This window comes from Acanthochromis polyacanthus, chromosome 21 (genome assembly GCF_021347895.1).
Source record: "Acanthochromis polyacanthus isolate Apoly-LR-REF ecotype Palm Island chromosome 21, KAUST_Apoly_ChrSc, whole genome shotgun sequence".
NCBI lineage: Eukaryota > Metazoa > Chordata > Actinopteri > Pomacentridae > Acanthochromis > Acanthochromis polyacanthus.
The window spans coordinates 4,699,140-4,725,327 of NC_067133.1; the positions used below are offsets into that span (position 1 = coordinate 4,699,140).

Below are 26,188 nucleotides of genomic sequence, written 5' to 3' on the forward strand. Positions count from 1 at the left end.
GGCGCTGTTGTGTCCCTTCGTCCAAAAATTACCTCCGTTTTCCGCATTGCTGCTGCTGCACTCGCCGCTGCGAACATGGCGTCGGCCCTCTTCGGTCGCCTGGCCCGGCTGTCGGCTCTCACACGGGGCCGCTCCTCAGCGCTCAGCCCCGGGGGGAGAACCGTGACGGTGAGCCGGTCCGCCGTGTCCACGTCCTCCGGGGGCGTCCTGCCCAAACCCAAGAAGGTGAGTCAGACCGGTGTGGGCGACAATAACAGCTCATGAGAGAAGGGGGGTTCCTCTGGAGGGGTAAAAGGGGTAAATATGTCAGGCTGTGTGTTCCCAAACATTTTAATAATAATATATAAAAAAGCTCAACTGCAGGTCAGTCTGTGTCATTAACAGACAGGAGTTAAGTTGCTTTTCTGTCTCAAATAAGTGTTATTTGGAGCCAAAAACTACTCTCTATTACAGTTTTTTTTTCTTGAATTTTGAGAATTTAATACATTTTCCACACGTTTTACTTTATTTTCAGAAAGTCTTACCTGAGAAGCCACATTTAGGATTCAATGTCTCCAAAAATGGAACTTCTACAGCCATAAAATTTATTGAGGATGCAGAAAAAAGATTTACATCAAATACATTTTATTATTAAAGAGTTTACATTAACTTCCACCACTCTTAAACACTATACATTGCTTGTCTGGCAAGTGAATGTCATGTTGGGCTTTGGTAATTATGATACACATCTATTTTTGTGACATTTTAGACATGAAACCATGAATTAATTAACTGAGAAAAGAATCTGTAGCTTCAGCAGTTATTAAGATATTATTAGCTGCAAGCCTATAATAAAATATCAAACGATTGGATGGCTCCAGCAGAGGCGACATTTTGATTTATTGGTCCTTGAAAATGAAAAAAACATGAAAAAATAGAAAATAGTGGTGTTGGAAGCTCAGAAATCACCCCCCCCCCCCCACACACACACACACACATATATGTATATATATACACACAAACACACCAGTTTTTGTGGTCCTATGAATGAGCCCACATCAACATATTGTCATGTCAAAAAAAATGGAACCTTGAACCTTAAAATTCCACTTATGTTAGAGCCTTTACAAGTTGTTGAAATGTTGACCAATAAGTGTATTTTTATCAGCATATATGGACACATTCATACAGATACACCGAGAGGAACTTTCAGAGGTCCCAATACAAGCCCCCCGTTTTGAAAAATAAAATACAAGTTGCACCTTTTTCCAACTTTCAACAGCTAATAACTAATAATATGGGTCTATTTGGATCGGCTGCAACAATTTTGTCTGTCTTCACAAAAAGCAGCTGTGGGAGGTTGTGTTTCTGGAGATGGTGAAGCCTTAAATTGGAATCCAAGATAAAATGTGTATTTTGGGGTGGAAATACAAAAAAATACCAGGCCTGACAATAAATGAACTTCTCAGAATTTAGTTTTTGTGTCCCAAATAGCAAATAACTCTTCTGAGTCGGTGGAGCGATATGAACGTCTGAAATGACACGCACTGACTCTGCAGTCTTTCTCACAGCTTTAGTACATATCAGAGTTGACATTAACTAACTTAGTTATTTCTATGGTGGGCTGTGCGACACTGGGGAGCAGACCCCCTTCGGCCTTTTCCGGATTGCTCTCGTAGTGGTGCCCTTCTTGTATGTGGGGACTCAGATCAGCAAGAACTTTGCTGCGCTGCTGGAGGAGCACGACATCTTTGTCCCCGAGGACGACGACGATGATGACTGAGGGGTCTGTAGGCTTCCTGGTTATCAGGTATCGCTGGCTTGGATTGTGGGCTTCTCTGTGTGAATTGTGGCAAATCACACACACACAAACACACACATTTAGTCAGTGTGTCACATCGGTGTCCTCAACCTGACTGTTTACTGATGCTGCATTTGAGTGCAACCTGCAACATGGGAGTCCGTAAACACTCACATCGCAGTTAAAAGCATGTCAAATGATGTGAGCGACCAGTTAATGGTGATGCTTTGGCAAATGTATTAGAGACAGAACGATTATCTGCCTGGCTGATTATTGTGGCCGATATTTGTCATCCATCATTTTTCCAATTGTCAATATCAGCAAATTATCGGCCTGTTATTGATAAATTAAAGCAATACTACACAGTTTGCATTATCTTCTTCAGGTCTTTGGCTTTTGAGAGTTTGCAGACAAAAATCCAGATAAATCTCAGCTGTGTCCATCTCTAGAACTACCACAGAAATGGCTACAAAGCAAGAAACAAAACACAATCACCTGATAATTATCGTCGACATGTATTCTGATGAGTGACTCTTTATATAATAATCATGTTTATTACCAATGAAACTATGATCTTGTTTGTCCAAACTTGATCTTGCTTCCAAACTTTAGGCCTGTGGTGTAACTGCAGGACAAACTGATCAAGCTAGTCGATCCCACATAAACAGAGGAAGGTGTTCTAATTTAATCACTATTTCTGTTCTACATATTCAGTTATAATCACCATTAATATGGAAGAAACAGTTATGAATGACAGGTTCCCTGCTATCCCATATCAAACATTACATTTATTGTATATTGCTTTGATATATTGATTATCTATTGTTGTTGATCACCAGTAATTGGCATATATTTATTTCCCAGGCACAGCTTACTCACGCTCTGAATGCAGCAGTAGACAGGGAAAGAGTTTGTAATGCTCTTGTGAGCATATTTTTCTTTTGTGACTGGTGAAGCTTTTGCTGAACACATTACATGTTAGTATTTGGAATAAAGTAGCTTAAAATGTTCTACAGAGTCACCACTCACTCCTTCTGTTCTCCACAGATTACCCCGCTGTGTCTCTACTGCTGCCAAGTGTCTGTGGGCAGATGAATGCCTTGGTGAAGTTCCTTCTGCTGTGTTTTCAAGTCGCCTCTGTAGCACTGGATTCAGGGTTTTAGCCGGTACCGACAAAGACGGGGCGGCCGCAACCTGCGTGTGTTGTACTGTGTTTGCATGCACTGCTTAAGTCTTAATAAAGGGAATGACACGTGTAAAATATGGAGCATAATCAGTGGAATTTGGTGTGAGTTAGGGGCAAAGTCAGTAAAGAGTGTGTTTGGTGGTAATCTATACATTGATGCACTGTATGTAAAAAAATAAAATAAAACTAAGATGTAATACTTTGCTTATGTGTCCAAGACTGACACACACAATACACTTTCAGGTAAATATAACACTTGACCAGTAGTCTCCTACACCATCTTAAAAAGTATAAATATAGTGTGCGAGCCAAGTGTGGATTTATCTCAGGTCAACAGGTTTACTAGAATATTCCTTTAAAGGGAGTTTCTAAATGGAACTGTACCTTTAAAATGTCTCCCAGTAAAACCGAAGAAAAAGACACAGCTTTTTTGAGTGTTAAGTGTGTATTTACAATAAAGGGGAACATCGGTCACACTGGAAACAAGCAAAAAGGGGTCAGAGGTCAGCTGAAAGCCACACAGTTCACGGGTCGTGGCCGTGGTAGAATTTGGACAGGAAGTCGGTGGGACGAGCCTCCTCGGACTCCTGGAAATAGCGCATTACGTGGGTCTTCTGCTTCCAGACGTGGATTGTTTCCTGAAGTTCCATTTTCCCCTGAAGTTTAAGCAACACACAAATGGAAAACAGTTCAACACACATTGAAATAAACGTGCAACTCAAACCAACACTGAGATCAGGTACTGGGCAAAGAATGAAACACTGCCTCAAGGAAAAAGCAAATTATTAGCCAGTAAATTTTTCAAGTTAAAATGTGTGTGGCTAGTGGAAACCACGGATTAGCAACAGGCTGTTTTTACCTTAATGACTAACATGTCAATCACACGAGGGTCGGTGACGTGTTTGTTTTTGTCAAACATCTCCCTCACTTTGCTTCTTCCCTGACGTGTTGTGATGTCCAGCTGGAACATTGCCACTAGAGAGAAACAAAGATAAAATATCACTTTAGATAGATAGATTTAATATGACTTGCTTTAAGAATGACACTGAGCCATTATGGGAGTGGCAGGAGGAACATTTTTGAATCTCAGCAGTTTGGTTGTGCCTCTAGAGTCAAATAAAAACATTCAGTTGATGTCTGTGTGGATTCTCAGTACTTTGTCATGGTGATCCAAGGAGTTTTAGTAAAAAGCAAATACTTATTTTTTTGTTCTTGAAGACATCTCTTATCTAAGAAGCTTCTTCAAGCCTTAATTTGAAAACTTAAGTGAAATTACGTAGTTAGAGCTCTAGCTGCAGCAGTTAAAGCAGTAACATGCTACTGACACACTGACGCTTCACGACTGACGGAGGAAGTGAATAACGTCGATCAACTTGTTATAATGCAACGTTCTGCTAGGAAACCGTAACACTCGTGGATGTTTGACATGTACCACCCACCTAAATATTGCAGGTCAAGCAACCCCTCACCCCAAATGACAACAGCAGTCCTTGAAAATCCTCAGCAGGACAATGCACCCCAACACACCACAAAAAGCTCAGAAGTGATCTGGAGAACATGACAGAGCTAAGGGTTCCACACTCCCCAGATCCAAATCTTATTTGAGCATCTGTGGGATATAACAGGATAAGGCTGATGCAATCCACGGGACCCACAGAATTCAGGGCATCCCCAGAGGTCCTGTGTCCATGCCCCAATAGGTCAGAGAAGTTTTAGCAGCATAAAGGGGACCAACACAGTACTGGGTATGTGGTCACAATGGTATGCCTGATCGATGTATATAGTCTAATCATGATTGAGGGACCAAGCCACCTGAAAGAGGCTTTATGAAGCCTTTTGGATGAGAGCTGAAATGCCTTGAAGAGCCAAAAAGAGAGGCCCATTTGCTTTTTACTGAAGCTTTCACGAATATTCACTGAAGTAAAAGTAAAGTAGGGGAAAATGCAGTTGGAAGCTGACAAAGGATGTCACAAGGGTCATTTTGAAAATATCCTCCTGACCACCACTCTCCAGAAGTATGAACCCTGAACACAGTTTAGCAGGGAGAAATGCACCTATGCTGAATTAAACAAGTATCAATACCTGTAACCTCCCATAAGTTGTATGCTAACATAAAGATACAATCCTGAAGATGTTACACCAACTTTATAGAGCAGAAATTCAAAGGTTGTTAGCCTGTTACACAGAAACAGCACAAAAACAAACCTTTCTATCAACTATTCCACAGAAAATAACCTCTAGTAAATGTGTTGTTGTGCTCAGTAGCGGTTAGCTAGCAGCCAATATCCACATAGACTCGACCTTGACGGTAACGTCGCCGCCTAAACACCGTTTACCGTCCACAACAGACCCACACACCTGTGTTCGGGACCTCCCGGTACCAGGCCCGGTACAGTTCCCGGACCCTGCGCTTAGCCTCATCCAAGTCCCGGCTAAAAATGGGTTTAACTACTTTAGCAGTAGCAGCCGCCGTTCGGGTCGCCGCTGTGGACGCCATGTCTGCTGCTGCTGCTGCCGTTTCCGCTGCTGACTGGTCGGTGACACCGCTGGCGCCCCCTGCAGGTGAGGAAGCTTCAATGCAGGATCACTGCCAGCAATAGTACACAACACTCAATTTAATTTTTTTAGAAACTTCACTACTTCAGTAAATGTACTCAAGTGCTGTGCTTAAGTGGGTGTTTTTAAGTAAACCGTAATGACTTTGACCATTCTTACAGAAAACTGCTGATTGACATCTTATTTTTTCTTGTTTTGGTCCGTCTTGTCACTGATATCTTACTACATTTACTACTTTCTCGTTGAATTTTTTTTACTTCACTTTGTGGGTATTTTCACATAGTAAGCCCTCTGAATACTTCCACCATACATTATTGGTATTAACAATATTTTAGATACATTCAGTTCCATAGTAATTAAAGCTATTGTACTCAAATGCAATGTATTTTAAGGAAGATCTAACACTATTTGTTCTTCTGTGTTACAGGGTAAACTGAATGGAATGTCTTTGCAAAAGCAACAACAAAAACTAGAGCCTCTTAGCATCACAGAAGTTGAAAGACAATCAATTAACATCAAACAACACAATCTTAACATTTGCCAAAATCGAGTCATACTATGAACTGATCATTGTGCAAATCCACCACGTCATATTCTTACATTTTTACATGCTACAGCGCAATTTTTTGGAGTATTGTAATTTGCTTTACATCAATATAGCCCTCATATCCCAAGTTTTAATAATACGTATTGATTTATGTTTTAACTACTACAATAAATTGCTTAACCCTCTTGATATGATCATTTACAGCACCAAAAAATATTGCTCCCTTGTCTTAAAAAATCCAAAAATTCAGCAAATTTGCAAAATCGTCAGGAAGATTCCTTAAGTTTCCCATAAAATTTTAAAAAATCCTCAAATTTGGCAAGAAATAAAAATAAAAAAAATAAAAATTGTAAATATTTTCAAAAAACTTAATAAACATCTTCCAAAAAAATCCTAAAAAATATCTAAAATGATTTCATACATATCAGTAAAAGTTCTATTTTATTTAAGAACATTTGGGGGAAAAAAATCAACCAAAATCCAGCAAAATTCACTGGATTTTGGTTGATTTCTTTTCTGAATGTTCTGAAAGAAACATTCTGGATTGCTGTCAAAGGTGAAGATTCTAAAATGTTGTGAGACAAAGGTTCTAGAATGTTTCTCTACATCAAAACTCCAGGGTGCTGTCAGAATTCAAGATTCTGTAGTGGTGTCCAAGGTCGAGATTCCAGAATGGCGTCAAATACCAACATGTTGCAATAGGTCAAGATTCTAGAGTGCTGTCATTAGTCAGGAATCTAGAACTCTGTTATAGCCCCAGACTGCAGAATGTTTTTCCTACGTCAGTATTCTGGAATGCTCACATTCCATGATTTCATAATGTGTTCATGGGTCAAGATTCTAGTCTTTGCAGACACCAACATGCAAGAATGCTGTCATTGTTCAAGATTCTACAGTTGTTGCAAATCAGGGATTTAGAATGCTGTTATTGCACGATTCTAGAATGCTGTCAAAGGTCAATATTATGGATTGCTGTCACATTCCAAAATTTCATAATGTGTTCATGGGTCAAGCTCCTACAGTGCTGACACACACCAACATTCTTGAATGCTGTCATAGGTCAAGAATCTAAAATCTTTACATAGGACAAGATTCAAGAATGCTGTCAGAGACCATGATTCTAGAAAGCTGGTCAAGATTCTGTTCTTTTTTTTCCACCAAAAAATGTTCAAAAATTTTTAAAAAAATTGGAAAATGTGGAATTTTTTACTGTGAAAATGTTTTTTTCCCCCACATTTTCAAGCTTTAAAACGGGTCAATTTGACCTGCAGGACGAAACAAGGGTTAAAAGTGAAATAAATTGAAAAAAAAAGTTTTCGTGAACAGAAATTGCATAGCTGTATCCCTCAAAATTGTAAATGTATCAATGCTGCACACGATCCCGTGATCTCGATTAAAAAGATTAATGTGTGCTTTATTGTGCATTTTTTACAAACCCATCACTGCTACGAAAATCGCTCTGAGATCTGGCGAATTTGTGAAACGTTAGTGCAACTCCCCAGATTTTATACGCAAAAAGGCTGATCAATCTATCTTATCTGGTTTCAAATCTACCACCAATCAAAAATGAATGTGTGTTCAGGTTAATGCAAAATGAATGAAAAACCAAAGCATGTGTGGTCTGCAGGCGTTGAAGTGAAATGCATCGTGCACAAGTGTTTTACTGCAGGACTTTTTTTAATTGATTGCAAAAAATGTGTATAATTTACAAAGAAAAGACACGAGGCTCTATAGTACATTAAATATGAAAATGTTTTCAAAAGGCAAGTAGATAAGTCATTTTATCACAATACACATTATCAACAAAAAAAATTGGCTCATTGATGCAACACCTGTTATTCGTCGTGGCACATGCTGTATATGCCCATAAAGATCAGGGGAGACTTAAAGCTTCTGAGTTCTCAACCGTGGTAAACAAAAAAATGAAGACATCTGTAATGCGGGACAACATTCATCCAACAGCTTCGACAAGCATCCCAAAAAAAAAGCTGAGCCTGAATTTGCTTCGACATTATCATAGAACAATTTGCAATTCAGCCAGGAAGTAGAAATTTTGCTGTTTTGTCCTGTTTTAATCCCTAAATATTTTCTCCAAAAATACGTATCCACAAATATAACAGAACATGAGAACAATTGTGTAAAAAAATAATAATTACAGCAAATGAAAAGCTCCCATTTCTTAAGAAAACAAGTGTGTCATCTTGACAAGGTAAACGCGAAAAACTGTACAACAGGAAACTGAAATGACAGTAGCTCTTCTGACCGCTGCTGTCTGAGGCAGCAGACATGAGGGAACGAGAAGCTTATCCAACTACAAAAGCCGATACAGTATGAACTCTTATCTACAATACCTGATAAAAAAAAAGAAAAAAATCATTCAACAAATATTCCAGTTTTTGGACCAAATGCACACTCATACACGCTTGCACTCACAAAAGCAAAAAGCTAAAATAAAAATAATTAAAAGTGCAGTTTTATATATCAGGTGTGGCCCAGTGTAATGAAACCAGCTAACGGCTACTCTACGCTGCTCGTTGGCAGAATGATTGAAAACGAAGGCATGATGAAGGTCCCCACAGCTGGAAACAACACTTATCTCCAAATCTCTCTTCCAATGAAGCGGCGACACACCTGCAAAAAGACAGAAAAGAACGATAAAAAAAACAATTACAAACTGAACAAACAGCTGCCTCTCTGAATCTCCATAGAGGCAGCTGTTTGTTGGCTACATTAGTATGACACTATGCCAGCCTGTAAACACCTGCCAGAGCGTTAGTACCAGCAGCAGCCTCTCAGTGGTCCAGGCTGTTCCCCAGCTTCTGCCCCTCCTGCAGAGCAGCCATCGCCAGCTTTAAGTGCTCTTTAAGGCTCTGGATCTCTCGCTCGTTTCGGCCTTTCATCCCGCTCAGCTCTTCGTGCACCTCGGTGTATCGATCGCAGGCCAGTTGCTTTTCCTGCAGAGCAAAGAGTGGCAGATGAATTTTCACACATTTTCTAATAGATTTCAGGTGATCAGACGGGCAACCGAGATGATGTTGTAGCCGAGGCTGCACTGAAAGAAATTCTAACGACTTTTAACACATCAACCCACGCACACAAACACACACATTACCAAGTTAAGAAACTGCAGCTCGTTCCTCAGACAGCTGATCTCTTTGTGTAAGTACTCGATCTCGTTGTCTTTCATCCTAAGAAGAACCTGGAGGGAAAACAACATGATGTGTTTTTAGGATGACAAAGAAAAAAGAAAAAAGTACAGAGAAAAACATATTTATTACCCAAGAATGCGTAGAAAATGCTGTGACATATTGAAGAAAACACACTGGGTTTTGTGTGTAAGTGAACTTTAACAGTGAAATGACACTCAGAGGCTTGGTGACATCAGTGGCATTTGTTTACCAGAAAAAACATGTAAAATACAAACTCACTTGGTCAGCGTAACTTATTAGAGTGTATGTAATAACTAGCTTCATGTAATTCAACTAAAACTATTAGTTATATTATATAAAGCTACAAATATCCTCCTGAGACCCGGCCTGTTCGTTCATTTATGTCCTCTGTAGTGGATGTTTGTTTTTGTATTTTTTGACTCATTTGAGCCACCGTACTAAATCCTGCTGAGCTCCATGGAGGACATCCTGGTCTTTCTGATGATTTCTCATGTGACTGGGATGGGTGAGGGGGGCTTTGATTCCATGCTGAGATAAAATGGAGACTGTTGACAGCTTAATTTATACTCCGTTTAATTCAGTTTCTTAAAGCTTCATTAGAAAATGGATTGACGTTTTGTTGTTTTAGTTCCAGAAAGGTCAGGAAGTCTCAAGAAAATTAAATTAAAAGACGCTTTATTTCCTCAGTTCTCAGGAGGATATACAATCAAAACCAAAATTATTCATGCAAATTTTGACTTAAAGTGACTTTTAGATGGAAATATAAGCCGAGTAATTATTTTTTCCACAATGATGCCTCTTGTATATTATCTTCTGGGAAACACCTGATTTCCAATCAAAAACAAACTTGCTGGTTGAATACAAGTAACAATAAGTCAAAACTGGCTATTTATCTATATCTATAGATAGACCGATAGGAAATACTCCACTTTTGCAATACATTAATTCTGCTGGATGATGACAGACAAATTACACTTGTTATATGAGTTTAAGGAGGTGGAGGAAGTCTGTGCTGTGTGTCGTTTCTATGTTGAACACTAAAACATTATTTAGGTGTATAATTAACCTCATAGCAATATTTCATTTTCTTAAAAAACCACAGTATATTGCTACCCCTCTAAGCCAACCTGTTAAACTAAAGCAGTCAATGTCTTCTTCAGCACACCCCTTGATGGACAGGTTTGCCAGTTTAGAGGATCACTGCCAGTTTAAGTACACAGTAGAGGGTTATCACCTGCAGTTCACAGGGTATCCTCTCCTCTGAGCCGTGAACTGTGACGGTAGATCGTATGCGGGTGATCTCTTCTGTCAAACGGGTCTTTAGATCCTGAAGGGGAAGATATTTTGTGTTTATAATCTTAAGTAATGACCATTGGCTGCCATACATACATGTTATATGCCTCGGCAGCAGACTTCACACTTGTTTACTGTCCGAACAGAGAACAGCAGCATCAGTAACAGATACCCCTCCCTTATTAAACACAAAGCTCCAGTGAGGGTCAGAGTGGTCACATGCGTCTAAAACACTCTAAAATGAAAAATGTATAATACCATCAACCACCAAAAATGCCACGCTTACATTTGCCAGCGCAGAAAAAGGGAACACAATCTTTCATTTTGACTTGAGCCTGATAAGAGGGCTCGCATCGCTCTTCTTGTAAGTCCGACTACGGTTTACAAATCTGCAAACGCACCTGGTTCTCTTTTTTCAGCTGCTCCATATCTCTCTCCTTGCGGCTGATTTCCCTCTCTCTTTCAGCGCTGTTCTGCTCGGCTCGGTTTAGCTCCAGACACTTCTGGGAGTAGCGCTCAGACAGTCCAGACAGTTCTCTCTGCAAGGCCTGAACTTCTGCCCTGCAGCAAAACGCAGATAACACGACATAAAGATGCTGAGGGTGGGTCCTCACGAACTAAAAGACAGACTTAACAAGAGCAATGATGCAATTTCAAATCTAGCAGATGAGAGATTAACCCTCAATTATAGGCACCAAAAAATATTGTTTCCTTGTCTGAAAAAAATTCAGCAAAAAAAAATCCCCAAATTTCTGAAAATTTGCAAAATATTCAGAAAAAAATTCCAATAATTTCTTAAAAGTTTACCTTAAAAGTTTTATTTTAAATTTTAATGGAATTTATTTTATTTTCATTTTATTCGATTCTTTCTCTTTTATTATTCATAGATATGTTACCTCTATGTTCTATTATTTGTCTTCCAGTTGAATAAATAAGTGGCTTTGTATTTTTTTTCATGGAAAAAAAATTTAAAAAAATTGGTCATAAAAAAGTTTTATTTTAAAAAAATCCCCCAAATTTGGCAAAAAAATCTTGTAAATATTTTTAAAAAATGAGTAAAAATATTCCAAAAAATGAGTAAAAATATCTAAAGTAATTACATATATATCAGTAAGACTTCTAATATTTTCTTAAGAACATTCACAAAAAAATCAACCAAAATCCAGCGAAATTCGCTGGATTTTGGTTGATTTTTTTTAATGTTCTTAAAAAACATCATTAGCATTTCTTTTTTTCCCCCACAAAAATGTTGAAAATGTGGACATCAGAAGTTTCACTGTGAAAATCTGTATTTTTTCCACATTTTCAAACTTTAAAACGGGCCAATTTTGACCCGCAGGACAACTCGAAGGCTAAAGTCACCCCGTGTTTTTACTGTAGGATATCACACAGAAAACAGCAATCCCAGCAAATCAGCATACAAAGTTCAGAATTAGACACATCAGTGCTCCAGCGGGACAACAGTGAGCTTCTTACTCTGCTCTGCATTCGCATTTAAACTCCACTATTATTAAAATAAAGTATGAATTGTGTTTAATAACAGCAACATGTTAAGTGTTTTTCCAGTTTCAGGAGCCAAATATTTCCTGCTGTGGTTCGAAAACCTCTTCTCTGCTTCTAACTAATAACAAAAACAAGGAAGCGCACGCAACGTGAAAACTGCAGAGTAGGCAACAGGCATAAGCCCTAAAATGCAGGTTCCAGTTGCAGCCACTGAGACGGTCTGTGTCAAAAGCTTTATGAAGCTTACAAAAGAAAACTAATCCATGAGCGAATTCTTCGACATTCCTGAAGTGCCTAACAGGACCCGCTGGCTGCTGCGGTAATGGCCTCGCCTCAACAAAGTATCCGGGCTTGTTGTGGAGTCTGCAAAATCAACCTTTTATTTCACAGAAGAGCCTTTTGTGGCCAGCTAGCTCCCCGCTTAAAAGCACAAGAGACCTATTCACATAAATTACCGAAGCTGACCTGGACTGACTGAGACCGAGGGGCCGAACTGCCACCGAGAATTCACGTTCGAGGCTTACACAAGACGAGGCTGCGAGGGGAAGAGTTTAAGAGGTTTACAAACTCCTTGGTAGTCCAGGTGACACGCTCTTGTTGCCATAAAGAAATTGTGTATTTTCAGTCATATCTCCTGAAGCAAACATAACACAGAGAAGGTGATGACTGGCCACATGTTTTGAGGGACAAGAATTTCAATGACACCATAAACAACATCATAAAGTGCTCAGGTGAATAGTTAACTGTGAATTGAAGAGATGCTGAGGGAAAGAAATCAGAATATCCGAAGACTTGGGATACACTTCATAATAAATAACAAAAGTTGAACCCTTTTGTTCATTATCCCTGATTTAAACCTCCATTTTTTTGGGAATTGATGCCGTTTCTGTTGAACCGATAAAGAGCGGTTTCCTATGCCTGCAGCTATCTGGGTAGCCGTTATACTGTACGTCTGTCACTCTAACTAATTTGAAGTTACTTACTGTTGTTGGGCTCGCAAAGACTGTGAGTCCAGACCTCCGCTGCTCAGCCTCTTCACCTTCTCTACCTCTCTCTCCAGTTCCTCTCTGTGTTTCTTCTTCAAAGCCTCCATCACTGGAACACAAACAACATGATACAACTAAATGATAACAGCACATCCAGGTTTTTCTCATTGGGGGAGGTGAAAGAAACCAACTGAAAACAACTCAGGATAAAACAAAAAACAAAAAAACAGTACGAACACCAAAAATGTTCACAACCTTACATACTTTATAAAAAAGACAGGATCTATACAGAGCAGTTGCACAAGGTTTAAAACAAACAGATCATCAGCTACATATGTATTTTGTGAGATTAAAATATATATATGCACATCAGCTACAACATTAAAACCACTGGTACTTGCAGTGTTGCCAACTTAATGACTTTCTCGCTAAATCTAGCGACTTTTCAAAGCTCCTAGCGACTTTTTTTTTGTCAAAAGCGACTAGCGACAAATCTAGCGACTTTTTCTGCCGTTTTGGAGACTCTAATAGGAAAACTCAGCTCATTCTGCAGTTACTGTTTTCAACAAGCAGCAGGTGCTGCTGTGAGCTTCTCCCCCTCCCAGAGCACAGGCTGTCAGTCCAGTAACGCCGCAGCAGACCCAGTGAGGGGAGAGGGAGACCCACATCACTCCGCAGCCAGACGATAGATGAATCGCGCATGCGCAAAGTCACTACAGATCCCATCCAGACTTACGGAGCCATATAAACGAAAATGTTTCTTCACTGTCATGCTAAAATAAACCACAGCATTTAGCCTCCAGTACAAAAACATATTTTGGGTGTTTTATATTCACTTTTTGGTCTCTTCCACAACATTATTCCTCTCTCCTACAACATTGATTACAATTACATGCAAACTGGGAAATATGCAAATTAGGCGATGACATCATTTAGCGACTTCTAGCGACTTTTAGGACAGCCAACAGCGGCTCTCCTTGCTGAGGAGTTGGCAACAGTGGGTACTTGAGGTGAGTAACACAATATATCTCTTTACAATCCCACCAGCCAAAGGGTGAGACACATTAGGAAGCAAGTAAACAATAAGTTCTTGATGTCAGCATGTTGGAAGCAGGAAAAACTGACAAATTGTGATGATGATAGGGGTCAGAGCTTCTCTCACATGGCGGGGCTTGCGGGTGGTTCTGGTATGCAGTGGTTAGTAGCTAACAAGAGCCAAGGACAACTGGTAAACTGATGAGAGTGTCATGGCCCGCTAAGGCTCCATGACCGGTGTGGAGAGTAAAAACTTTAATACTGTTATTAGAGAAAGGTGTCAGAATGCACAGCGCATTGCAGTTTGCTTTGTGTGCGGCTACACAACCGCAGACTGTCAGAGCCTATGCTGACCACTGAAAGCACCTGTGAGCAATGGAAGTAGGTGGCCTGGGCTGATGACTGATGTTTTCTTTATTTGGAGCACGGCTAGGCACATTTACCTGGGAAAAAGATGGCAGCAGGATGCACTATGGGATTCATGTGGCTTTTACTATGACATGTTCCACCTACGTAAACATTGTTGCACACCTTCATGACAGCAGTATTCCCTGATGGCCTCTCAGCAGGATAACACTTCCTGCCTTAATGCAATCATTGTTCAGAAATGCTTTGAGCAACACGATACCGAATTACATGTATTGACTTTTCGTCCCAATTCCATAGATCTCAGTCTGATTGCGCATCTGTGGGACATAATGGACAAGTAGCTCTGATCCATGGAGTCTCTTCTTTGCAACATCCAGGACTCATAGATTCTACTACTAAATGTCTTGGTGCCTGATACCAAAGAACACCTTCAGAGGTTTGTGGAGTCCAGCCCTTCAAGCATTCAATACACTATTCTATGTCTTATAACTGTATTTATCCTTTGACTCCAACCCAGTTCATCATATGAGCTAGTCAGTGACAGGTCAATTAATGGTACAGTAAAAGTCACAGTTAAACCGATACAATTTTTCTCTCTTTAAATCATGGAATCTGTCGCCATCTTCACAGAACTCCACAATTATTTTATAGATCTGCTTTTCGACTGACCTCGTGCGGTGTCCTGCGTCTCCTCCAGCAACAGCCTGTCCTTCTCGGTCTCCAGCTCCTTCAGTTGGCGGTCATGCCGCTTCTGTAGCTCCTGCAGCGCCTGCCGGTGAGCGCGCTCCATGGCCGCCAGGCTGCGGCTGCAGGGCGCCTCGGGGCCGCAGCCGCCCTGCACGCCTCCCCCGCCTCTCCCTCCCCCGCCTCCCCCTCGTTGTAGTTGCTCCAGCTGCTGCCTCAGTGACGCCACCTGAGAAAAGACGGAGGACGGAGGTAAAGCCCACTGAGCGACAGGGTTAGGGGGCCAAAGCGACATCTGCTTGAGCTATTGTTTTAATCCAGGCAGTCTAATGATGCCAACCACTTAGACTGTAGAGTTGATGTTTGTGTGCTTAAAGTTTACAGTTTTTGATCTTTCATCCTCTCTTGAGGTGCACTACTGATCAAAAGTTTGGCGTCACCCGGACACTTTCATGTTTTCCATGAAAATTCACACTTTTATTCATGTGCCAACATAACTACACAAGGGTTTTCTAATCATCGATGAGCCTTTCAACACCATTAGCTAACACAATGTAGCATTAGAACACAGGAGTGATGGTTGCTGGAAATGTTCCTCTGTACCCCTATGGAGATATTCCATTAAAAATCAGCTGTTTCCAGCTACAATAGTCATTTACCACATTAACTATGTCTAGACTGTATTTATGATTAATTTAATTTTATCTTCTTTGGCAGAAAAATGCTTTTCTTTCTAAAATAAGGACATTTGTAAGCAACTCTAAACTTGTGAACGCTAATGTATATGCAGGGCTCCAGACTGCGACCAAACTGGTCGCATTTGTGACGGTTTTTTGAGAGCGTTTCAATTGGTCGTGTTGTGCTCTTGTATGATGATCATTTAGCTGTATTGGTGTCACTCTAACCGGCACAGACAGCTACTGTGTTAACCACAGTGGCTGAAAGTAGCACTTTTAGAACTGGGGTGTACTGCGGTATTTACGCTGAAAAATGGGGTCTTCTCGTGAAGCGCAGAGCACACCTACATGTGCTGTTTTTCCGGCTCATAGAAAAGACCACATTTAGGAAAAAAAAAAAAAAATCACTCAGTTTCATCTTGGAAGCCTAAGTTTAACTCTTTTCAAAATCATTTTTGGTCGCACACTAAAAACAGCAGATACTGCAGCCTGCAATGTGGGGCGTTGAGGGAACATCGGTAAATTGTAGTGTCTATTGATTTGCCTGTGACAGGGTGGGAGTTGCGACCAACTTTGTCTTGGTCACACCAGTGCTACCAGTGAAACAGTCAGTCTGGAGCCCTGGGTATATATAATATGACGGAGTGGAAACAGATTCAAACCCAGATGCACAGCACAGCACAACACACAGAAAAGGAGCAGACAGGACTTTCAGGAGCATTTTCCATATTACTGCACAGATTCTTTTTCTAATCATGAATTTTTGCTTTCAATCTTAAATGTGCTGCATATCCTCGGTGTGTCCGTAGAAGGCAACTCAACCTCTCTTTCTGAGTCCTAAAAACCTCTTATCCAAGAAGTTTCTTCAGTTCCAACTGGTTTAGTGAGTCCATGCACTTAACCTCAACCCAAAATCAAATGGCTCACGGCTCTTTAACAAAACAAGACGCACTAAACAGAAGAGGGAGCTTCTGACACCACTTATCAGATACTTATAATACAATCATGACACCTCTCTCCAGACAGTTTCACCACCATTAACACTTTGAGTCATCCCTCTTCCAGTAAAAAAACTCCAGCTGCCTCTATTGAAGCACTTATGATTACTATAACCTGGATGACTAAGAATCTGCACAGATGTATGTTTGCACACTGCATATTATTCCAGATGGAAAACACTGCTGAAGAGTACGTACACTACTGTTCAAAAGTTTAGGGACACCCAGACGATTTCATGTTCTCCATGAAAACTCACACCTAATCATCAATGAGCCTTTCAACACCATTAGCTAACACAATGTAGCATTAGAACACAGGAGTGATGGCTGCTGGAAATGTTCCTCTGTACCCCGATGGAGATATTCCATTAAAAAATTTCCAGCTAGAACAGTCATTTACCACATTAACAATGTCTAGGCTGTATTTATGATTCATTTAATGTCATCTTCATTGGGGAAAAAAACACTTTTCTTTCAAAAATAAGGACATTTGTAAGTGACCCTGAACTTTTGAACGGTAATGTACGTGTCAGAATGTAGTAAAAAGTGTTAAAAAGCAGACAGAATTGTTTGACTTCATCAATGCAGATGATGGGTTAATTTGCATATTATTTAAATTGCAAATTGGAAAATCATCTCCACGCACTACCTCCCTCTGCAGCGCCTCATTGGCTGATTGGCTGGAAGACCGTAATCCCATTGGTGGCGAGGAGCTCATCTCCTTTAACGGCATTCTTTCAAACTCGGCCCACTTCTTCTCGATTTCGTCTTCCACGCGTAGTCTTTGGTTTGATCCCATGCCGACGCCCTTCCTGGACAGCAAAGCCTCCCACTGGCTGCTCGTATTCCTCTCCTCCTGCCATTGGCTATGCTCTCTCCCCTGCCCCTCCCCTGCTTCTCTCTGACTGGCCGGGAGAGGGCTGGAGGAGGCGGGAACAGGGGACAACTCGACATAGTCAAACCTACGCAAAGTCGGAGGGGCGGAGGCTGGAACTTCTGACGGGGCGTCGCCATGCCGTGATGATGGGCGACGGGAAGACAGCAGAAAGCGAGAATGGGAGTTTTCCTTGTCGCTGCTGCTGTCAGGTAATCTAGAGAAGATTAGAGGCAAACTATTAACTTACACATCATCAAATTAATAACCCATACATCACATTTTAATCTCCTGGAGGAATAAGTCCATCTATAGCCTGAAGGCAGAGCTGTCAGTGAGTCATTAAAAAAACAGAACATTTATTAGTACTCCAAATAATTGCTCAAACTTTGAGTCATCCAGAAACCACAAAGTGAATGAAATTCTTCAGGGGCTGAGTTGAAGGAGGAGCCTCTTATCTAGCTGTATTTATTCAAGGCAGAGCCAAAGCAAGACCTGAAGTGATTAATCCAAGAACGGAGGCGCAAACAATTGTGAAATTAGAGGAGATGCACCAGTAGAACGACGCTTGTCATTAATTGATGAGCATTCAAATAAATGTATTATTTACTGTTATAAATGACAGTATTTTAAATACTGGCTAACCAAATCTAAGATGATGTTTCAAAATGTCGACATACTTCAATGAGCAACGTCTTTGTGTGAGACAAGAGTTTCACAATACTGGAAAAAATGGACATTGCAATATGTAGCTGTTCTGCAATATGTATTATATTAAAAAGATACAGAAAAATGTCCCTAGATGGCTTGAAAAACCATTTGGACGGAAATATTTACTCTAGATTCATTGGGGTGATTTTGTAGGGAGGTGTCTCTATATTTTTATAAAAAAAATACCCCTTTGTGTGTGTTTTTTTCAGCTGGAAAAGCCATTTGGAACTTCTCTTGGATGGTCTACCAAAGGCAAAAGCACCAAATAGCATTTTTGCTCAGACGGCATTCAGATATGACTTTGCATTCATCATACAGAGCTTGATGGTTTTCATTTAAAAGGCCAGAAAAAGGACCTGTTTTCAGCCAACATTATTTTTATCACAGTCACATTTAAATAATTCTATTTATATCACAGCACTGCTTTCACTTCCATGTTGTGCTACATTCCCGCCAACGTACATGCGAATTAAAATAAGGTTCTTCTTTTCTAGTGCATCTCCTTGAGGCAAAACGTAAATAAAGCTATACTTAAAACTCCTCACTTGCCCAGCATCTGCTTGGTGATGGATAATACAATTTCCCAAGCTGCTCTAAACATCTCACATGTAGGCTACAGTAGTCAGTAAATTATGCTCTATACTTGATAGAGTTTCCTTGCAGATTAATCATGGAAAAAAATCCCAAATGTCAGCGTTTTCTTTCGGTATCAAGCAGTGAAATAAATTGTCGCAGGTTAGAGGTAACTTGCTGCTCTTCACATCCCACTTCCTGCAATGTGACTATTGCACACATTGCAGTGTGCATACAAGAAAATGCTAAATATAACATTGTAACTTTGAAAAAGACTTTAAAAAAAACTGTATCCAACATGTAAAGCAGGCAAAAAAAAGTCAGAAACAAAACCACATACAGTGTCAGAGGTCAACATGGACTGACTGAAATTGTTTAGAAACTCATGTGATGGGAAAACAAACAAGAAGCCAATTACAATTTTGCACTGAATACGTAAAGACAATGCGGGAGAAAGAAGGAGGGAGACTATATCAGAGGAGGAACGGACTGCAATGAAATGGAAATGCACAAACTCACAGAGATGGAAGGAATATGGATGGAAAACCGTGATAAGATACTTAATCACTCCATATCAAAAACACACTATGATGGAACTTCTATCCGTTGGAGAAAGTGTGGACACCAAACCATCTTCATATCCAATGGGAATGCCCACTTATTAGACAGCATTGGAGTGACGTTCATGGAGGACTACAAGACGTTGTTAAATGTGGAATTCCTTGTGGGGAAAAAACTGTTGATTTGGGATGCTTACCACAGGAATGGAGAAAAAAAGGATAAATATCTATTGAGGGTTTTGTTGGTTGCAAGTATGAAATCTAGAACTATGAAATGGCTATTTGTAGGATATTTCCACCATGTCAGCATGGCGGGATAAAACACTGGATATTTATAAAATGGAAGAGATGACAGCGTTTAGAAATCAAAAACAAGACTGGTTTGTAGCATGTTGGGGAAAAATGGGTTAAAAATTGAAAATACTAATTTAATTTTGAGTCTTAAAATTTAACGACAACATAATGGTCACTCTCCAATATTCATAAAGATGTCCACCTTTTTGTTTATTTTATTTTTTGATGGGAAATTGTTTCCGAAAAAGAACAATGATAATATTGTGCACATCACTAAAAATTGCTAAAACTGATTTAAAAAAAAAAAAAAGCAGGGAAAAATGTGCTTTCTGGCTCTAAATGGCACTGTAATCTAAAAATATTAATACAATTCTGTGGGTTCTTACTGCGTGAGGTCTGGAGAGCTGCTGGGCCGTATGCACTTCTTTAAAACCTCGATCCAGTTCCGCCTGATCCCAGCCGTCATGGCAGAAAGCGTGAACACGGCCTCACGTGTCTGAGGAACAAAAGAAAAAAAAAAAAGCAGGTTAAGGAGACACAAAGATGTAACAGATCTGGGATGAGACGGAGGAGATACAGTAAAACTAAAAGCGAGAGACACCGAGAGCAAGGTGGAGGAGATACTGACATAGATGTGAGTGGTGAGAACTGAATGACAAGAAAATGAAGCAGAAATTGAGAGCAGGTGTGGTTGAAGATGATAAGGAAGACCACACGGGATGGATACAATGAAGAAAATCAGTCACACAGTCAGCCAATAAAAGAGTTTGACCTGTAACAGAGATAGCCACCTGTATCTGAAAGCCATAGTTCTTCTCCACGTCAAACTCTGACACCTTCACGCAGGATTTAAGGTCAATCTCCCCGTCCAAGTCGTCTTTCTGTGGAGATAAAGGAGCAAGATAAATTTCTCTCACATGTTCTCAGAAATTAAAAACATACAATGTCTTTTTGTTGGAACGCTCAGATCACATTATCAGAAAAGTTACAAAATTTTGCAACAAACGGAAAATGGCAAATATTTAAAGATAAATACCTCTTCTGCAGTTGAGTCTCTGTAGTACTTCAGGCCTGCATCAGTCAGAACAAACCAATGCTTCTTCCACTGAAGAAACAAAAAAAGATTTCACTTAATCTAAGACCGAGATGCAACGTTTAGGTCTGAATATAAAACAATAACACGATCTCAGATCATTATATTTAGAGCTGCACCATGTAATCAAATACTTTTAAATGTATCTGCAGGTAATCGATAGGTTTTTTAAAGAAAGAAAATGTATATTCTTTGATCGACCTTCTTAACTTTGAAAATTTTCCGGTTTCTTTCCTCTTCTATGACAGCAAACTGAATATCTTTGGGTTACTTTCACAGATCAAACAACTACTCCATTTTTGAAGACAAAATAAACCAATCAAAAATGAAAATACGACTAGTTGCAGCCTATTCATTGTTTGCTTTTTAGAGTTTCACTGACAAACATCAGTGAAACAGGAAGGCCCTGTGGTAAGCTGAAGACTTACAGTATGTGGTGTGTGTGAAGTGAGAAGCTCATTCAATCAAGCATATCATTAAAAGAGAGGAGACACCTGCTCTGCCTCCAGCCACCAAGCTAATAATGTGATAACGAGGATAATCTGCTGCTATCATCTTACAGGCAACCTTTCTCATTATGAACTAGACAGACTGGAGAGAGGGCGGTAAAGAAGGAGGGAGAAGAGTGGAGCAAGACACTCGGCTTTACAGCACTTTACCTCCCCGCTGTCGTCCAGGTTTGACATCCATCCCTTTTTGAAGTTCAAGAGGTCAGGCTGCAAAGCACAGAGCACACAGAGTCAACTTCTCCTCACTTCATTTGGATGCTTCACAAACAAGCAAAAAAAAAAAATGCAACAGAACTTGAAAGAAGGAACTTTGTGCGTCTGTGAAAGTCAAGGCCGTTCTGTTGCAACGCCTTCATCACTCGCAAGTCTGGATGGATTTTACAGAGAAGAAAGAAACTGAGAAAGCGAACAGGAAGCAGACAGAAGAGAAAAAAAGTGACTCAGTGTAACACATGAAACAACACCCAGACTGGGCAAAGCACACAATAAGGCCATATCAAAGAGAGTCCAAGAGATGAGAAACCACCGAACCGATACACATTTATTCTTTTTATTGTTGTATATGCAGACAACAGACACTAGTAATATACTGCTGACTTATTGGGCCACAATGGATAAAAACCACTGTGGAGAAATGAGCTTTTCTCAACCTGAGCCTCATACGTTCAGTAGTGGCACTGCTAGATGTTTCTATTCAGACATTTTTTTGAACAAAAAGACATTTAGATGACAAAACCATTTAATACTGTTTCTATAGTATGTACTGATCACTTAACAAAGACTAATGTCACCTGTATGGTATCTCAACATGACAGTGTTTACGCAACGCTGCAACACAACTTGGTGGTGCTCTGCTTTGCTGCAGCTGAGCAGAGCACCACCGCTTTTTTTTTTTTTGACACCATGACAGGAAGAGAAAAACATGCGCCAGGTTTTTCAAGACGTGGTGATCTCGGATTAAGATTAGGCAACTTTTTCCAGCCTGCATTCCTCCCTTTGCTTATCTCTCTTTCACCAGCATGTACATTCCTCACTTTTAAATCTCTCTGGATTCGTCAGCTCACCTCCCAAAGGAACCTCACTCCCATCAGCTTTTTTTGAATGTCAGCTGTAACTTCTTGTTCATTTATTTAGCTGGTCATTTCTCTGTCTTTTCCGTCATCTCTAACCATCCCATTTCCGTATTTGTTCTCCTTACCTGGTGTTTTTGTAAGCCACAGTACCACCCCGTCATTCTCTTTTTAATCCTGTCTGTAAGTGCCACTGATCTTCTTTAATCTAACAAATTTTCCAGTCTGATGACTGCCAACAGACCATGTAAAAGGAATAATGTATTAGAACTGCCCCTGGTGTATGAAAAAATTTGATAAGCCCCACCTAAGCTTTTTGTGTAGCCATTAATAAACAATGATGCAATGTTTGGAAACATTGAGAACCATTTAACGTCTCTATTCAGCCATTGATTAAACACTAAAACTCATGCCTGTGTCCCGGAGTTACTTAAAGCTTAAAATATCATAGATATAATTCTACACACTTGCAGATTTACAAAGTCCCTGCCTCCATCTTCAGCCACCTCTCCCCATTCGCTGCAGCTCAGCACACCAGCTCACCTATGACTCCGCTCAAATGCTGTAAAACGACTTTACAATACACAGTGGCAAGTGTTGATATTGGAGTAATTCAGCCCGACATTGATTCTGAGAAAGAACAGTCCTACGCAAAGCATCACCGTACAAGTCGACAGAATTGATTTCTGAAACTTTGGAAGCATATTAAAATATAAAAATACAGATAATTAAAAAGCATATTAAAAAAGAAACCATATGGAAATGTTGACATGGTTAAAAAACACTTTATTTTCACTGAAGGGGATCTTAAAATACCCTTTGGGTGTGCAAACATTCACAAACCACGCCACAACTTTACATCACAACTAACAGCTGTACTGTAGGAGACTGAAAAAGCAATCATTGTAGATTGTTTTTCTATCCTTTTCTAATGTCTCACAGAAAGTGTATAGATTTGGACTGAACAATGAACAGACTTCAAACTGAGATTGCCATCAGAAACAACACAATTAGAGATGCACAAAGGCTTCAGTTTCGAATACACCAGCAGATCCAATCCACAGTTCAACCGTCGTATCAATTCAAGTGACATGAGAAATCTCAACATAAATTCATATTATCTTGTTAATATATGCCCACAAGCAGGGTCAGGAAAAGGACACAGCAGAAAGAGGCTGTAATTTCCATACATTAAGCTGTATAATAAATCGTTTCAGCTTCAACATTGCGATGTGGGCATGCACAATTACCAGATCACAGGCTATATGATGTGAAGCAAATTAAATAGAAGAGAAGCCTGTCTTTCCCAGGATAACTGCTCAGAAAAACTGGGTTGATTTTTATTTTTGCACATCAAAATAAGAGAGAAACAAGAGAGAAACAGTGAAAAGCTTCATTCCACAAGCTGTCAGAATGCTGAAGTGCTGATCCGGACCTAAATTTTAGTGGTTTTATTTTCAGTATTTAAATGATGTATCATTCCACAATGTCACTTTACATCACAGGATGTACGGACACTTAGTAACAACTCAACTGCCAATTTTGTCAGTTTGGTAAAATGATGTCTTAGGGATGTGTGCATGCATTTTTCTCTACTGTAGAGTTTGTTTAACTGCTGTAAATTGGATCCCAGAGAAACGCTCTCTCATCTTGCCTGCACTAGTGTTCTATGTACAGCTAAATGACAACAAAGCTTAATTTGATTTGTGGTGCAAAACAAGGCAAGAAAGAAAGTCAGTTGTGCGGGTGATGCTGACCAAAAACAAGTACTTTGCACGTCGCAGCTGTTGACACTACATGACACAATGCAACTAATTTGTTTGCATTTCAATCAAGCCATAAAGCCAACACAAATAGTTAACCAACCCATCTGGTGATAACCTTTTCCAATGGCAGAAATATCACAATGTCAGTTTCTTCCACAGGCGCTTTCAGCTAACACCGGAGACAGTTTGAGTCAACTCCTGTCATTATAAAAGAGCATTGTCTGGTGAGCTTTGTCCTTTAGGCCTAGTTAAATAGGTGAACCTTCTGCACAATGTGAGTAAGAGTATCCTCATGCACGGCTCATTGTGATGTTAGTTCCTGAACGGCTTGGAGAAGAGTCAGTACCGTCTGGGTGGTTATTTATAAAAACACCAGCCAGGTGTTGGCTGAGTGCAAATAGGGGAACATGTGTCACAGCTGGCTGTAAAAACCGACACATACAGTACAAGCTACCGGCTAATGACCCTTACTGCTACTGTAAACACGAAATGGCAAACAGGAGGAACTACACCACGCTCAGAAACAACTTTTTAAACATGTCAGCTAAGCAAATATGAGCAAATTGTTACTGCTTTACATGTAACACACTCACACACACACATAAAAAAGTTTTAAGCTAGCGGCAAGTAACGTACACACCCCTCGAATCAAACAAGCGCACGAGAGCCCATTAAACTAGCTAGCTACGTAAAGCTAACAAATGTTCAACTTTATTAATAATTAGTCGAACATTCGTCCAAAATTGAGCTACTTCAACGGCTAGCTCTTGGGCTAAAGTTCATTTGAGATGCATTATTTCAGGAAGCAGACAGACAGGGAAAAAAACACACACACTGAGCTTTTCATCGAAGAGCTTACCGTCATGATAACAGGATCCAGAAAGGGTTAAAAAAATAAAGACAAAAGAAGCGTTAAACCGCGAAAACAAAACCCCCCACTTTCCTCTCGTCGTGTTAGCTAAAACCCAGATTACTTTCTCGCAGCAGACTGACGGTAGGAGAACCGAGATAAAACCCCGCCATTCATGCCCGTGTTAACTTAATCAAGCGGACCGCCACGGTGCACGGCAGACGGGACGGTCGGGCCGCTCTTAAGGGGAAAGTACGTTCATCCCACCGGTGACCGAACACGGAACGACGAAACTCGAAATTTTTCCTCAAGTTTATGACAAGTCGTCAGGAGCTCAACGCAACTCGGTCGGATGTGTTCGCTCGCAGCTCTCTTGCCCTGTCGTCTGCCACTTCCTGGGCGGATCCGTGAAGACCATTTGAGAAAACAAGCCTCCCAGAGCTGGAGGTATAAAGACGGGGTCCGGGGCCTCCGGAGGAGCAGGGGATCCATCTGAGCCATCATCACATATCACAGTCCTGATTATTACTGCAATCAGAGCTGGATTTAACTGGCACTAAGACAATACAGGTGAATAAAGTAAGATTTTTAACCATCAGACCTCACTACACTCTAAAAAAAAATCATATTCTATAGAGTGTGCATCAATGTATTGGAGGTATTACAACACTATTTTCAACCACAATGACTTACTGGAATAAGTTTCAAGGTGTTTTGTTATTAGTCATCTGAAATTGTCCGGACATGTTAGGACAGAGGAGAGGACTTGAAATCTTGGACTCAAGGCAAAGAAAAATGAAGTTATCAAGCCATTTTCTTTAAGTTACCTCAGTTTAAATGAGGTTTAAATCAACTAAAGCAGTAATTAGAGTTTTAATTGCACAGAACAATAAGCTGATGCAATTATCAACAGATTTTAATTCAATGGTGAAAACAGGTCACCTGAATCATTTGTTTCTATATGAGTGCATGAAACGTACTTGGTTGATTACTTCTGGCTCAACAAAAAGAAGTTTGCATCAATCTTTTGGAGTTATTACAACTTAAAATGAAACTATACTCAACCACAATGAGGTACTGTCAAAAGTTTCAAGATACTTTTTC

The 26,188-nt window shown here is 40.1% G+C and overlaps 3 protein-coding genes across 4 annotated transcripts; 1 reads left to right on the forward strand and 2 right to left on the reverse strand.

Moving 5' to 3' along the window:
- The first annotated feature begins 27 nt into the window (after positions 1-27).
- Positions 28-3,165, forward strand: LOC110965855 (essential MCU regulator, mitochondrial). Its single transcript, XM_022215022.2, has 3 exons — positions 28-225; positions 1,625-1,789; positions 2,828-3,165. The coding sequence occupies exons 1-2, from the start codon at positions 76-78 to the stop codon at positions 1,760-1,762; spliced, it is 288 nt and encodes a 95-aa protein (XP_022070714.1). The 5' UTR covers positions 28-75; the 3' UTR covers positions 1,763-1,789; positions 2,828-3,165.
- ndufa6 (NADH:ubiquinone oxidoreductase subunit A6) lies at positions 2,277-5,497 on the reverse strand. The gene is made up of 3 exons (XM_022215021.2): positions 5,325-5,497; positions 3,826-3,941; positions 2,277-3,622 (listed from the first exon to the last, which is right to left on the reverse strand). The coding sequence occupies exons 1-3, from the start codon at positions 5,461-5,463 to the stop codon at positions 3,491-3,493; spliced, it is 387 nt and encodes a 128-aa protein (XP_022070713.1). The 5' UTR covers positions 5,464-5,497; the 3' UTR covers positions 2,277-3,490.
- A 2,230-nt stretch (positions 5,498-7,727) lies between these two features.
- On the reverse strand, positions 7,728-25,530 carry triobpb (TRIO and F-actin binding protein b). 2 transcript variants are annotated; one of them, XM_051940934.1, is made up of 13 exons: positions 25,094-25,530; positions 21,549-21,605; positions 20,833-20,901; positions 20,588-20,677; positions 20,183-20,292; positions 17,434-17,875; positions 15,095-15,338; positions 13,019-13,130; positions 10,934-11,093; positions 10,474-10,566; positions 9,182-9,268; positions 8,849-9,023; positions 7,728-8,700 (listed from the first exon to the last, which is right to left on the reverse strand). In XM_051940934.1, exons 1-12 carry the CDS (start codon positions 25,097-25,099, stop codon positions 8,862-8,864), a joined length of 1,632 nt encoding a protein of 543 aa, XP_051796894.1. In that variant the 5' UTR covers positions 25,100-25,530; the 3' UTR covers positions 7,728-8,700; positions 8,849-8,861. The 2 variants fall into 2 exon arrangements, with proteins under 2 accessions (XP_051796894.1, XP_051796893.1); XM_051940933.1 differs by having other exon boundaries at positions 8,831-9,023; positions 25,094-25,527.
- Positions 25,531-26,188: the final 658 nt, after the last annotated feature.